General features: G+C 46.1%; 1 protein-coding gene across 3 annotated transcripts in view; it reads right to left on the bottom strand.

Moving 5' to 3' along the window:
* Positions 1-2,003: 2,003 nt before the first annotated feature.
* AKAP12 (A-kinase anchoring protein 12) overlaps positions 2,004-15,604 on the bottom strand; it is a 97,337-nt gene continuing 83,736 nt past the window's right edge. For 2 of the 3 annotated variants that reach the window (XM_032338737.1, XM_032338738.1), the window contains 2 exons: positions 3,747-8,730; positions 2,004-3,081 (listed from right to left, as the gene is read on the bottom strand). In XM_032338737.1, the coding sequence (XP_032194628.1) occupies positions 3,755-8,730 (4,976 nt within the window). In that variant the 3' untranslated portion in view covers positions 2,004-3,081; positions 3,747-3,754. Of the gene's footprint in view, positions 3,082-3,746; positions 8,731-13,505; positions 13,612-15,604 lie in introns of those variants that run through there. The other variant, XM_032338739.1, reaches the window with a different exon arrangement.

Below are 15,604 nucleotides of genomic sequence, written 5' to 3' on the forward strand. Positions count from 1 at the left end.
TTTGTTTTTGTTTTAATTTTTTAGTTTATTTTTTTAAATAAACGTATAATGTATTTTTATCCCCAGAGTACAGGTCTCTGAATCACCAGGTTTACACACTTCACAGCACTCACCATAGCACATACCCAGCCAGAGGTTTAATGAGATTCTAATTAAAGGGCCCTTGGCTCCCAAAAGGTTAAGAATCACTGACCATTTTGGGTGCATTTACACATGTCCCGGGTACATTCCAAACTCCCACGATGCTCTGTGGAGAATGTTGCAATGGTGTAAGTAATTAAAAGAAGTTAAATGTGTGATGATTACCACAGCAGTGGAGAAAAGCAATCAAAACTGAATTAAGGTGAGATTACAGACAAGAAAATCCAGGGCTTTAATTAGGTCGCATTTTATTTAGATAAATGAAAATCTGCCCCCCAAACAGAACTAGGAATCAAATATTTTCTCAGGTTAAAAGGAAACTTGCTATGCTTGAAGCTTACACTGAAAGCTAAAATTTCCAGCCCTTGACTATTTGTAGCTCCAAACACCAAAGGAAAATACGGGAAACACAGTATGTGTTAACAGAGAGGCAACTCAGGTGTACCATTAGCAAAATAACCTGAGGGGGAACATTTTACGTTCCCCAATTATAAGAAGTGGTGAGAGTTTACAAGTCTTGCATTGCGTTCTACTGTACATGGCTCTACAGTAATGCCAAAAGTAGCAAAATATAGGCACTTGCTCCAACTTCTGCAGTTTACATTTCGCTGGTACGTACTTCATAAATCAACAGCAGCTTTAGAATTGTAATACAGGATTCTATGTCATGCTACTGTTAATAGCATTCCTCCGGCTAATGGAAGTGTTGCTTAACAGACATAGGTCTAGAACTCGTACAGAGATAATCCGAGGCACATCCAGATAAAGGAGTATGAAAAGCACAGTCATGAAGCAACCACTGCTGGAAAACCAGAATGATTTGGCCACAGGTGCTCCGGGAAGAGCAAACCCAAACAGAATGGAGTGGGAGGGGGTTTAAAAAAAAAAAAAAAAATCCAAGTTAACCACTTGACTACATAAAGCCTTAATCAGTTCAAAGTGAAGCGTCTTGTGCCATAGAGATGAAGTCAGTGTTTGACCCATCAGGAGCCCCTTACAGATTGCTTGCTCTCATCTCCAGTGCCTCTTGGTTGATCTTCAAAAACTGACATCAGCACTTGGATTTTTTTAAGTCTCTAAGTTGGCAAAAAATTATTTAGATCAGAGGGTTGTTTTTTTTTAAATTTGGGGGTTTTAAGTTTCATAATGATGTTCAGGTGACTATTATATAGGATAATAACTCCTTAAAGGGTATTAAATATTTCTCAGCTACAATGTCATACACTGTTAATCATGAGGTGTCTCATGATATGATATGGCCCCCCTTTTTTTGGTCGTCAGGTTTGTTGATCTAAGATCAACTACTTTCTAATTCTAACAACCTATGTTCCTTCTGCCAAACTTGTCTTCCTAGAACATCTAGAATAAAATCATTAACTAGCCGTCATAATTTCAGTTTGCAAACCAGAGTTCTGAGTTTGAGTGCAATTTAAGATGCTCGTGTGGCGAGGCCATTTCTACGTGTGAAGAAGCGGAACACGACACAGCTAACTGTGGCCAAAGTCTGACAAAGTCTAAAAAAATACTCAAATCACCTACTGGGCAAGGCATTTTTACTATTAAGCCTTCTTAAAAATTTCTTTCTTGACGTTTCTCATTAAAACCCAGAATGATGAAAGAAAACTGACTTTTCCAGGAAGGCACCACCAGATGGTAGCACTGTATCAGTCCTGTCCGTCTCAAAAGCTCCTGGTTGACCTGCAACTGATGCCTCTCTGCTGGAGTTCCTCTGAACATTACCTCAAAGCAGTATCCAGTGGTGATACCATGTAGTGACCACACTGGAAACTTCTACCTTAGCTGTTTTTAGATCTCAACAAACATGCCCCAGGCTTCCTAGTATCTAATAAAACCAGCAAATCTACGTGAAGCAAATATTTTATTTAAATCGGTTGTCAAATCACAGTTTATCCAAATGAACATAATGCAACATTGTCCTTTAAAGAGTGGGCACAGATATGGCACAGACACAATCCAGAACCTACCAAAATACCAGTCATCAAGAACCTGACTTTCCTTCACGCTGTGTGTGAATGTCGTCCAGCACAGAAGAGTAGAATCAAAACCTTAAAACAGCCAACTGTTTTCTTGACAAGATGAAAAACGTTTCTCACTACCTTGCCTCAGGATTTCAGCACACTCCTCTCTCCAAACAGCCACAACAATTCAGAGAAAAGGCTTAGAGTGAATTCGCTACTGGAAAAAACAAACAAACAAACAAAAAACTCCCTTCCAACCCCCACTGGGCTAGAAAGAAATTTCACAGTAACAATGGAACATTCTGTATGTTTCCCCTCCCCCACCCCAAAAAGGCTTTTTATTTTTAGCACACTGTGCCTAAGAGGAAAGTGACCCATTTTAGAGCGGTATGAAACATGGACCCTACTCCTTAGTAGATTTTAAAGTACGAACTATAGCTTCTGATCAGGAACGTTGTCTCTAGGGAGTTGTTCTCACGACTTCCCTGGACTTGACCGCGGCTGCATGGCTGCTTGGCCCGCCTTATCCTGGGCGACACAAAAGGAATGTACCATCCTGCACATTTCCTTAATCATTAAGAAAAAAAAAATATACAATAGATACAGAAGGAGGGTTACTTAAAACATACATATAAATACATAAAGGAAGATACTCCAGTTTGAGAAGCAGAACCAGGTTTGGCCAACTCCAGTTCCGAGTTAAGAATTCAGGACCTTCAATCAGAAACATTGGAACAGGGTATCAGGGCAAAGTGAGGGGGGAGGCCCTGCGAGGAGGAAGTGTTAGATGGCTCTAGCTCCCGATGCAGCCTCAGGATTGTCAGGGGCTCCAGAAAGGTCAGTCCAGGGACCTGTTCTTCGCTTTTGAGTCTGGAACACTGGTCTCGAGTCTCGACAGCAGCATCCATCGCCTCCTACTGCTCGTCTTCACATTCTGGTCTTGCAAACACGTGGGCTGGACCTGGAGGAGGAAGGAAGAATGCAAAGTCAGTCAAGGTCTTCTCCTCCCTTGTTCGGTCCAGGAGCAGCAGAAGCCCTTAGAGCAGAGCGCCGCCCCCCCAAAAAGCAAGTGGGTCAGGACTGTGGCAGTTCAGACTGGGCCACCCCAAAACTTGGGGGCTGGGGCTCCCCAGCACCAACATTTGGGCCCATCACACACATTGGGAAATTTTTTAAATGCCTGTTCCTACTGATGGGGGAAACAATTTTTTTTTTTTCCTTGAGAGCTATCAACTACAATTTCAGGCTGTAGGACAGCAACTCACCATGAACTTCTGCTTATAAAGAAAAATTCAGTGGGAGCACAACCGGTTTCTTAAGCCTTTGAGCCACACACACACACATGCACGCTTGTGCACACACACATGACCCTTCACTTTCTCTGAAAGCAGGCACGTGGGTGGGGAAGGAGCTCACTGTTTTCGTGACATCAGTTAAGCCTGAATGGCAGCAGGTCAGTGAGGGGAAAAAAGGACGGGAACCAGGATCTCCTTGACGGTTCTTTGCCCAACTAAAGGATCTGCCTACAGTCACAATGGCTCAAACTCCTGCTTCCCTTGTAACAAATATGCCGTCACATGGCAAGAAAAGAGGAAAAGACTGTTTTAGAAGACGAAACTTGCTTACATGACGTTTTAGGATCCTGTGGGTTCGGATTTTGTCGGTTCTGCCTCCTGTTTCTCAGTGTCATCCTGCGTTTCGGTTTTGATCTCTTCTTCTAACTCGCTGTGGACTTTTCCTTCTGGAAATTCTACTTCCTGGCCACCTTCCTTCTCCTTCAGTGTTGGTCCATCTGTGTCTGGGGACTCTTTGCTCAAGCTTCCTGGGGCCGCCACACCTTCCAGGGCTGAGTGCTGGTTTTCCGGCTCAACAACATGACCTTTTTCATCTTCTTGGGGTTCAGAGAGGGACCCCTCTAACCTTTCTTCTAAGCCGGCACGATCACCATCTACTGCAACAGACTCGGTCCCGGTTGCTTCTTTCTTTTCCTCCGACAGGAGAACTGCCTCTTCGAGCTGCTGGTCATTTATGCTGGAAGGTTCTACCTCAACACTTGCCACCTCAACTGAAGCTTCACTCACAGCTTCGCACACGTCGGAATGGGTCTGTTCCCCGGCGGTGAGCGTGGCTTCTCCGTTGGCCACCACAGCTTGAGTTCCATCCCGTGCAGTGGCCTGTGGCTCCCCTTCTTCGGTCTCAGGGTGCACCCTCCCCTCCGGGGCGTCGGCGATCATCGGCGGGGCCTGTGTCTGGAAATCAGCGGCTGTTTCTTCCGAGCTCACTAACTGGTCGACAACCGTCTGGATTACATTTTGTACAAGTTTACTGCTCTCAGTCTCAAGTTTCAAAATCTCGGTTTCAGCCTTTCCATCTTCCTTTCTTGTTTCACTCCCTTGGACTTCTGGACCAGCACTGGGCGCGCCCTCTTCCTCCGGAGACGGTCTCCGGGGTGGGGTTTTCTCTCCTTCCAGGTCAGCACCGATGCCTCCTTCAGGCGCAGCTGCTGTGGTCACAGGTGCTGACTCCGGCTGAGCCTCAGTCCCTGTGGGCGCCTCGATGTCCCCTGGCTGGGCGGTCAAGTCTTTATCTTTTTCGGAGGATTCTTCTTCGGGTACTAACTGTGTGTCTGCAGATTCCCGAGTTTCCATGGTTTCTACAATCTTGACAGTTTCTTCTAAGACCTTCTCCTCCACTGCTGCAGCCACTGGAGTTAATGACACCTCTGGGGTCTGGACCTGAACTTCTGTGCGTACCACTTCCTCCTGCACTGGCCGGGGAGAACCTTCCGAAGCGGTAACCTCCTCTTCCCCGTGGAGGACGGCCACGCCGTCTGTCTGCTCCAGGTGCTTATGAAGCTCCTCAGATGTGGTCACAGCTGGTTTTTGCTCGAGTTCCTCCTGGGTGGCTTGAGCTGGCTCTACTTCCATCTCCTCCCTTTCTCCTTGAACTTCCAACTCTCCCTGCACTGGGGTGGGAGATGGTGTAGGGCTGTGGACTTCGGTGTCGTCATCCTTTTGAAATTCAGATACTTTAGGAGCTTCATCTTCAAGGACAACTTCACTTGTTTCCTGACTCCCGGTGGTCTCAAGGTCTGCACCTGCGACAGGGCTTTTGAGAAGCGGTTTCTCTCTGCTCTCCCCACCGGTAAACTGACCTTCCTCTTCAATCGCATCCATCTTTGAAAGAATGGGTACGGTTTCCACCGATACCTCTTTGTCCATATGTTCTAGAACCTCTTCTGTTTCTGAATGTCCTTTAATTTCTTCCTGGGATGGAAAACTAGCAGGTGTTGGAGGCAGCTGTTCGGGGACAGAAACTGCTTCTGCTTCTGGGACCTGGGAATCTTCGCACATCTCCAGGATCTGCTCTTGCTGTGTTCCAGGGAGAGCTTCGAGATCTGCTACGGGGGTGCTTCCGTTGGTCTCGCTGTCTGTAAGGGTTTCAGCGGAGTCAGGAGCAACAGCCTGTTCCAGAATCAACTCTGATTTTACCCCAACCAAGGTTTCAGCTTGACAAGTGGTTCTAGGCTCACTGGAGTCCACACTGTCTGTGACTGCAGGAACTTTCTCAAAGCCTTCTGGGGTGGCCTGTATGACTACTTCGGCTTGTGTCAAAGTCTCAGCTTTAGCTTCCTGTGCCTTCACTTCCAACACTGCATCTGCCTCTTTCTTCAGGTCTAGCCCTGGAGCATCCTCTTCGGCTCCATCCACCTTCTCCAGTATTTTGGCTTCTACGTCCCCTGTTGTCTGAATCATGTCTTCTGGCACCCTGCCATCAGGCAGCGGTGATCCTTCTCGAACTTTCTCCGCAACTGCCCGCAGGACCTCTTGAGTCCGCCTCTCTTGGTCTTCCAGGTCTGGCACACCGCCTTCCACCTCCTGAACGGGTGTTGCTTCCTCGGTGGTTTCTGGAGAGTCGGTGAGCTGAGAAACAGCTGAGACCATGTCAGCAGTCTCTTCAGCCCCAGATGCTTCTGCGGCTTCTTCAGCACAAAATGCCTCTGCACCTTCTGCAGCAGTCACGGCCTCCGAAGTTAATTCCGCCTCGCTCACAACCGTGTCATCAGTGGCATCTTGGCCCTCTGGCAGAGTTTTGGTAACAACGGAGGTTTCTTCTGCAAGGACCTCTCCTTCAAGTACCTCCCCAGTTAGGGGTTTGGCTTCCTCCTCTGTTTCTTCAAGAGTTTCTGTCACCGAAGCGGATATCCAAGACGGCGACCTCTCTTCGACACTGCTAACAGCCCTGGCCCCGTCGAGGACAGTCACCTTCACGCCGTGAACCAGATTCGTACTGAGCTCTTCCGACACAGCAACAGCTACCTGCTGCTCAGGCTTCTCCTCGCTTTTTTGGGCTTGCTGAGCTTCGATTTTCTCCCTTTCCACCGCGTCATACTCGGACAGAGGTACCACGGCCGGGACATCGGAGTCATCTTCGTTGACCTCTGGCGGCCCCGCATCCTCAGCCGTGGCGTGTTCTGCTTTCCCGTCTGACCTTTTCTTCCTTCGTCCGGGAATAAATTTCTTAATGGAAACCCAAGACTCTTCTTTCCCAGGCTCAGCATCTGACGTGGAATGTTCTCCAACAGACCCAGGTACAGCATCTTCGCTTTTCTCTTCCAGTTTCGACTTCGATTTTTTCCTTGGAGTGACTAATCTTTTAAAGGACTCCCAGGTGGAAACCCCCTCTCCTTCGGTGGGGCTGCCAGCTTGCTCAGGTGAGGGGCTGCCCGGCCCCTGATCCTGTTCCTGAGAACTGGCAAGCGCAGCGTCCGGTCCGGTTTCTTTGTCTTTTCCTGCATCATCTGGTTTCTGGCCGTCTCCTCCCATCGTTTTCGGTTCCCCTTCATCATCGGAAGATGATGCTTTTCTCGCTCTTTTCTTGGATGATCCCACACAAATCAAAGCTTCCCAAGATACTGAGGTATCAACCCGGCGCTTGGGTTCTTCTGGCTTCTGCTCTTCTCCACTTCCCTTGGCTTCCTCCTGCGTCTCGGAGGCCGCGCTCTCCGTGGAAGACAAGGTGGCGCTCTTGACTTTCTCCAACTCGTCTTCTTTGTCACTTTCAGAAAGCCTTCTAACACGCTTCTTGGGCGTCACCATCTTTTTGAAAGATGCCCAGGGAGTAACACCTTCTCTCTTCTTCTCCCCGTCGGAGGGAGTCCCTTCCTCAGCCTCCCCCTCCTGCTGTGTGTCCGCGAGGCCTTTCTCTAGACACGCGATCTCCTCCGGTTCCTCCGGGGACGAGGCAGAGCTCTCGCCCTTCTGTTCATCTGCACTGTCCGGAGACTCCGCTGCGACCTGGTGGTGCTCCCCCGACTCTTCATCCCCTCCTCCTCCTCTCTTCCCTTTCTGTTTCTTTCCAGAAATCTTTTTTAAGCCAGTGCTGGTAAAAAGTTTCTTTAAAGGGCTTCCTTGCACTTTCACTCTCTCTTGGGAGGACAGCATGTCTGCCTCACTTACGACGCCCTCCGGGTGTGCAGAGGGCGCTTTCTCCTCGGGGCTCAGGTCGGCCGGCTGGGGGTGGTCCCCTCCGGGGGTACACATTTCTTTCATCTTCCCCGGCTCCTCAGGAGGCTCCGCTTTCTCGAGCTCAGCCTGGGAGTCTACCCCTTTCTCAGACGGCAAGGGCTCCACTGCTTCTTCTCCCTCAGCCTTCTCCTCTTCTGTCTTCTTCTCTGGCATCCTAACGTGGACTTCGGCAACAATCTCTACCTTATCATCAAATACTTCTGTGGCTAAAGGGGCGGGTCTCTCTTCGGGGGGTCCCTGCACTTGATCTTCGGAGGGCAGCTCTACTTTTTCAAATTCCGCGGACAGTCTGGCAGCGTCAACGCTCTGGGCGATCTCCTGGGGGCGCTCTTGCTCGGAAGCTGCCACTTTCTCTGAGGTATCTTCTGTCTTTTCCTGTTCCTGCGTGTCTCCTTTTTCAGGCTCTTGGTCCTTTTTCTTCTCTGAAGCTTCCAGCTCCTCCTCCTTCGGCTTCCTGAAACTGGTCTTTTTTCTCCAGCCAGCCCAACCGTGCGTGAAGAACTTTTTGAAGGGTGATGCTGTTTCACTGGCCACCGGACTAGCTGGGGACTCTGGAGATTTGGTGGGTTCTTTTTGTTTATCTTCCCCGTCCTCTTTGCCTTCCTCTGCTGCTTGAACAGACTCAGCCTGGAGAGAAATCTCTGTGTTGCTTGGCTCATGCTTAAGGGTTTCTTCGGGTTTCTCCGTGGATTGTTTTAATTCACTGTCTTTGGCTGTTGCCTCTCCGGTCTCCTGGCTGGGTTCCTGGTGGTCACCAGCCCCGTCTGCTGCTCCTGATCCTTCCCCTTCATCTTTTTTGACAGTGAGTAGCTGCACAGTGTCGGACTTCTCGGTCTTATCCTTTTTGACAGTGAATTTAAAGCCAACAAACTTAAACACCTTCTTAAATCCAACATCATTAGCCTGGGAATCAGCAGGTTGTATCAGCTCTTCTAAATTGCTTTCTGAAGAAGGAATCTGGTCGATGATTTCAGGCATTTCCTCCTGCCCATCCTTTGCTAGGTCTTGAGCGACCACGGAGCCAGCAGCCATCACCTTATCTGAGGCTCTTTCATTCACATCTTCAGACTCCCTCTGTCCAACTACAGAAAAAGGAGAGTGGTGGAGAAGAATAGAATTATTACAGTTCAGAAAAATTATACATGTTTTAAAAAACATAACCAAGTAATACTTTATTTAATCTCAGGCAATTTCATGATAGGCTAACAGTCTTCTCAGTATTTGTAAATCTCAGTCCATGAGACAGCATCTGCTTCTTTCAAATGACTTTTAAAAATTCAGGTTTAAAGATACTACTCTGCTCCTTCTGTTCCCTGTGAAAGCGAAGTTTACACACCCAAGTACCAGAATACTAGTTATATATAAGTAGCTGCAACATCATTAAAGTGGGACAAGCAGATTCTGTTGCAACAGAGAATGGATCAATCATCACACCCACGACAGAATCCAACCCATTTTAGAAAAATAAGCTAAATGGCAACAAAAGAATCTAGACAAATCTCAAGTTGAGGTATTCTATGTGACAACTAGCTGGCGCTTTCTTTTAATAAGTCCCCAAAAATGGACTGGAAGCTGCATGGGGAAATTCCAGACTGGGGAAGGGCAAGTACAAGGAACAATTTATCTTGACAGATAGGAAGTGCTCAATAATGTAACACAGAATGTGAAAAATTGTGTTGTACACCCGAAGCTGAAGTAATGTGGGTCGACCAAACTCAAATAAAAAACAAAATGAAACAAAATAAAAAAAAGGAAAGATGGTGCTCACAAGCTGAGAGGTGTGACAGAGGGACACAGGAGTTAGCTTGAAGGGGTCTCCTGCTGGACCAACACTGAAGCGTAAGAAATATGATGAGAAGGATGGGGTACAAAACACTTAACAAGAAAAGAATCCATGAATCACAAGTGATACTAAAAAAGTAAAATAGGGAACAGGGAAATACTTCTTCATGAAAAGTGCCAATCAATAATAAATTTAGATATAATTTCTACTTTGATCTACAGTCACTCATTAGAATTTCAAAATTACCCCATCAAGATTCACATTGTTAAGGATGAGTTAACAAAAATGTTTCTTTTATAGCCGGTTACATAGGCTCCTTCTAGACCATGGTCAACAGCTGTTTGGCCGTGAAAACGTTGAGCATTACAGTCTTTGAAGAAGTGACTGTGTCCCCTCATCCAGTATGATCCACTTACATGAAATTAACATAAGTGGATTTTCTTTTATTTCTTTGGGGAGGAAAAGCCACGTTTTAGTTCAGTTCATCAACTGGGTCCACCGACCTGAACTTTTCCAATGCTCAGAATAAAGTAAAAAATCATTTCTCATTATGTTCAATATAAAATAATACACAACACCATTTTCATGGCCAAGTGTGGTTACAAGAAGTTTTACTGTTTTGAATGCAGCTGGGACTGAATAAATATGGAACTAGTCATATCACCATTAAACCCAGCCATTCAGAGGCGCTTGGGTGGCTCAGTGTTAAGCCTCTGCCTTCGGCTCAGGTCATGATCCCTAGGTCCTGGGATCGAGCCCCACATCTATGCTCAGCAGGGAGCCTGCTTCCCTCTTTCTCTCCGCCTGCCTCTCTGCCTGCTTGTGCTCTGTCAAATAAATAAAATACTTTTCTTAAGAAAACAAAAAACAAAAAACACCCAGCCATTCAGAAGCAAAAGAAAAAGACAGGAGTTAGAGGAGAAGTTTTTATAGAAAGGACTTGAATGCAGAGCAAGGAAATTATCTGATTTGCAGTAGCTTAAACGGTCATGTTATTTGAAAAAGCTTAGTTGTGGGCGCCTGGGTGGCTCAGTGGGTTAAGCCGCTGCCTTCGGCTCAGGTCATGATCTCAGGGTCCTGGGATCGAGGCCCGCATCGGGCTCTCTGCTCAGCAGGGAGCCTGCTTCCTCCTCTCTCTCTCTGCCTGCCTCTCTGCCTACTTGTGATCTCTGTCTGTCAAATAAATAAATAAAATCTTTAAAAAAAAAAAAAAAAAAGAAAAGAAAAAGCTTAGTTGTCTGCCATCAGATTAAGAAAACTGCTCTTTGCCAGTATCTTTGTAGTAACTCCTTCAGTCAAAAATCCAGAAACGCGGGGCGCCTGGGTGGCTCAGTGGTTAAGCCGCTGCCTTCGGCTCAGGTCATGATCTCAGGGTCCTGGGATCGAGTCCCGCATCAGGCTCTCTGCTCAGCAGGGAGCCTGCTTCCTCCTCTCTCTCTCTCTCTGCCTGCCTCTCTGCCTACTTGTGATTTCTCTCTGTCAAATAAATAAATAAAATCTTTAAAAAAAAAAAAAATCCAGAAACGCTATAACCATTGGGTGAAAGGTTGTCAGGAACCTGTAGTTTGTAGAGTATGGACACACAGATCAAAAGGAAAGCCTGCCTTTAGAGTGGAGAAATCTCCAAGTACCACCTTAAACATCCCCACTAACGGAACAAAACTATCATTGTGCTTTCTGATGTGAAGCACTGAGAAGGCCAATAAATCACTTCTAGTACTCCTGCCAAAAATGCTTAATGGAATCTTAACTGTGAGGAAACTATCAGATGAATCAATGAAGGATATTCAGTACAACATCTAGCTTGGCAGCTATGTCAATGTCAGAATGTACGAAAGTCAAACAAAAACCCAAGTAGACTGTCTGCAAGCAACTTGCAAACAGTTTAAGGAGAGAGAGGAGGGCGGGCAGGAGAGACTGTGCTAGACTCTATGTAACTGCTAATTAGGTCACGTGTATATGACTTTATTCTATTTGTCTACAGTTTTGAAATATAAAATATCATTGAGGGTTTAAACAAGCAAAATCAATGTAATTTGATAAAGGAAGGAGATACTGTGCTAAATTAATAATCTTAAGAAGCATAACAGTAAGATCTACCGGGCACAATCCTAGACTGGTTATTGGTTAGGGCAAACTAGCCAAAGGAGATTTTTGGCTTTTTTAGAAAAATATAACTGAGTATGATTTAGGAGGAGATGAGATGAACTTTTCCTGAAAGCAAGAGCTGAAGTTTGACTTAAAAAAAAAAAAAAAAGGCGGATTACCAAACAGTATATATAGTGTGATTCCGATTTGGTCCCCCCCGCCCCGTTACCAAACCCCCTACACCCCAGCAAACACACACCCCTCACATGATCTCTGGGGAATATAAATGTGATTTTTAAGAAAATTTTTTAATATTTTTGAAAGATTTATTTCTTGTGAAAGAGAGAGTGAGCAAGTTAACAGAGCAGGTGGGGAGGAAAGAGGAGGGAATGATCTCAAACAGACTTCCCAGGGCACAGGACCCAAGGTGAGGCTTAATACTACCAACCCAAGACCACAACCTGAGCCAAAATCAAGAGCTGGATGCCCAACCAACTGAGCCACCCAGGCATCCTCTGATATAGTTTTACTTCTATAAATCAAAGTCAATTAAAATGGACACAGAAAAGGTCTTTTTTAAGATGTTATTTATGTATTTATTTGACAGACAAGAGATCACAGGTAGGCAGAGAGCGAGCAGGGGAAGCAGGCTCCGTGCTGAGCAGCGAGCCTGATGTGGGGGCTCAATCCCAGGACCCTGAGATCATGACCTGAGCCAAAGGCAGAGGCTTTAACCCACTGAGCCACCCAGGTACCGCCAGAAAAGGTCTTAATACCCACAGCATAAAATGAAGCTTAATAATTATGAACAGTATCCATACCAATACTTAGAATATATCCATACATATCCATACATATATGAAATACAGATATATTTGTAAATACATATACAGCATGGTCCTCATGGGCTCAGTTTGCTTGAGAGCCTCACTCCCTCTCCCTTTGCCCTCCCTCTGGCTCATACTCTCTCTCCAATAAATAATTTTTAAATTTTGTTAATTTCCCTAATTATAAAAGTACATTCATGAGGAAAAAAAACCAAACTTTCCCTGAATTCTTTTAATGTAACACAAGAGATGTAACTTTTTTTTTAGACTATTTATTTGACAGGTAAGAGTGAGAGAGAAAGCTCAAAAGCAGGGGGAGTGGCGGGCAGAGGGAAAGGGGTAAACAGGCTCCCCACTGAGCGGAGAGCCCAACTGGGGGGGGGGTCCAATCCCAGAAACCCTGGGATGATGACCTGAACCAAAGGCAGACGCTTAACCAACTGAGCCACCCAGGCGCTCTGAGATGTGACTTTTTAATTTAAAAAGGTACACAATACCACTGAAACCACACTAGGGAAAAAGTCAACCCCCAATGATACACTCCACACTAGTACAATTTTACTGAAAACGTACACAGATAGAAATGAAATTTCCTGCCAGCATCATTCACTAACCTTTCTCAACTTCCCTGGACAACGCAGAGACATTTCGCTCACACAGGGGAGAACACGGGTGTTAAGGGACACACCACTTCCCTCCCTATTTCCCTGCCTGCTCGCAGATCAGTTTCCATCTGAAACACTTTTTCTTCCATTCTGGGGTGACTGGAATGTTGACAGTCACAAGGAGAGACAAACACCAACAGCTGCCAACTGGCGGCACCGAGCAGCTGGCGACGCCCCGCCAGCCCCCCGATGCTGAGACCGGCTCTTGACACACAGCAGTTTACCGGCGGAACTCATCTCTTTCTTCTTTTCTTTTTTTTTTTTTTTAAATTATTTATTTTTTTGAACTCATCTCTTTAAAGAGGGATAGGATCCCGAGAAAATTAAATCCTAACTGGCCAACCAACTGGTCTACAGCTTCTAATGACCGAAGCAGTCCCAGGAACCAGGATCGTCCCAACCACCGGGTGCTGTGGGTGGCCCTCAAAGTCGCCCCGCCCCGCCCCGCCCACCGCGACCCTGGGCAAACGGTCGCTGGGGGGCGCGCTACTCACGGCAAAGGTTACTCCACCAGGGCATCACGCGCCGCCAGCCGGCAGAGAAGCGCTACAGGGGCCGGGGAGGCCCAAGCTTCTCCCAGCTGCCCCATCGCGCAGGGGACACTGATAGCGCTGACGAGGGCGCCCCCTGGAGGCCACCACGTGCGTCACAGAGGGCACAGCCTCCTTGCGGTCCAGCCGCCCAGGGCTCTGGCCTCACAAGCCCACAAGGAAAACGTCCCGAGGGTCCTGTGCATCATCCCAATGGGTCGCTTCAAACGTAAGCGCACTCAAACTCTGAAAATCCTCATGGCTAAAGGACTGGCCGACTGCTAGACCTCCATACTGTCGGATATCTGAGCTGCCTCTCTGATCTGAACTGCTGGGCAGTCAATTCCAAAATCGCAATGCATAGTGATGGCCAAGGGATAGTGGATCCTGCCCACAGCATGGTTCATTTGGTTGTAAGAACTTAAATTTCTTGAGTTTAAGGACAAGAACTGTGTGCCTCGTGCACGTTCCCATTACAGAGCTCATTCAGAGTCACAATGCCTTGGGCTTGAAGGAAGAATTCACCTTGTCCTTCCAACTGGGGAATAAATGGACTTCAAATATGGTTATGTGGTTCTTGCACAACGGTACAACCACTTTTGAAGAGAGCTTGGCAGTTCTCCACAGAACTAAACATTTTCTTACCATGATAGCTGCAACCTGCTCCTTGGTACCTCACCCGAGGGAGCTGAAAACACGTCTACACAAAAACCCGAATATGGATGTTTATAGCTATGTTTATGGCTTTATTCATAACTGCACACGCTTGGAAACAACCTCAAGATGTTCATTATATGAATGGATGAATAAACTATGGTACATCCAGAAAATGTTGTAACATCATCCAGCGCTAAAGAGAAATAAACTAGCGAAAAGCCATCCAAAGATACAGAAGAACCTTAAATGCATTATCACTGGGTGAAGGAAGCCTATCTGAAAAGGTTACATACTGTATGATTCCAACCATATGACATTCTGGAAAATGCAAAACCAGAGACCCCCCCCCCAAAAAAATCAGTACTGCCAAAGGATCAGGGGAGGGAAGGATGAACACGCAGAGCATGTTAAGATTTTGTGGCAGCAAAACTAGTGAACCCTCCAACAACATGGGTTTGAACCATGTGGGGCCCCTTATCCATGGATTTTTTCAATAAATACAGCACAATACTGTGTAAGTGTATTTTCTCTTATGATTTCCTTAATAATATTCTTTTTCTAGCTTACTTTAAGAATAGAGTGGATCATATATATAACACACAAATATGTTAATCAACTATTTATATTATCAGTAAGCCTTCTAGTCAACCGCAGGCTAATAGTAGGGTTAAGTTTTGCGGGAGTCAAACCTTCCATTTGGATTTTTAACTAGTAGGTCCCTAACCCCATGATGTTCAAGGGTCAACTGTACACTGTGATACTCTCAGGGCAGATATTTATGATTATTTTATCATTTGTTCAAAACCCACAGAATGTACACCACCAAGAGTGAACCCTAGTATCAACTATGGACTTTAGGTGGTAATGATGCCAATGTAGCTTCATCAAAAATAATAAATTCACCACTCTGGTGTGAAATTTGATAGTAGGAGACACTACGCATGGCAGGGTGGCAAGGAGGCATAGAGAACTCTGTACCTCCAAGTCATTTTGGCTGTGAACCTAAAACTGTTCTAAAAAATACAGTCTATTTTCTTTAAATGGTCTCATGACTTGGCCAGTGTCATAGTAGGGGTGTGGCATTTCTGGTGGGCCAAAGGCTGGAGGGGGACCATTAAATAGGAACAAAACAAAGTCAGTCTTTTTAAAAGAGAAATTCCATACACTTATAAAGTGCTATACTTATCTTCCAAAATTTTTAATATTTTATAATTTGTAATGCTACTTATGACAAGAAAAAGTATTGAGACATGTCTACTCCCATTCTTAGATGGAGACAGCACTTAAAATTCTATTTTGGGGTGCCTGGGTGGTTCAGTGGGTTAAGCCTCTGCCTTTGGCTCAGGTCGTGATCCCAGGGTCCTGGGATCAAGCCCCGCGTCAGGCTCTCTGCTTGGTGGGGAGCC

This window comes from Mustela erminea, chromosome 4, assembly GCF_009829155.1.
Source record: "Mustela erminea isolate mMusErm1 chromosome 4, mMusErm1.Pri, whole genome shotgun sequence".
NCBI classification, from domain to species: Eukaryota; Metazoa; Chordata; class Mammalia; order Carnivora; family Mustelidae; genus Mustela; species Mustela erminea.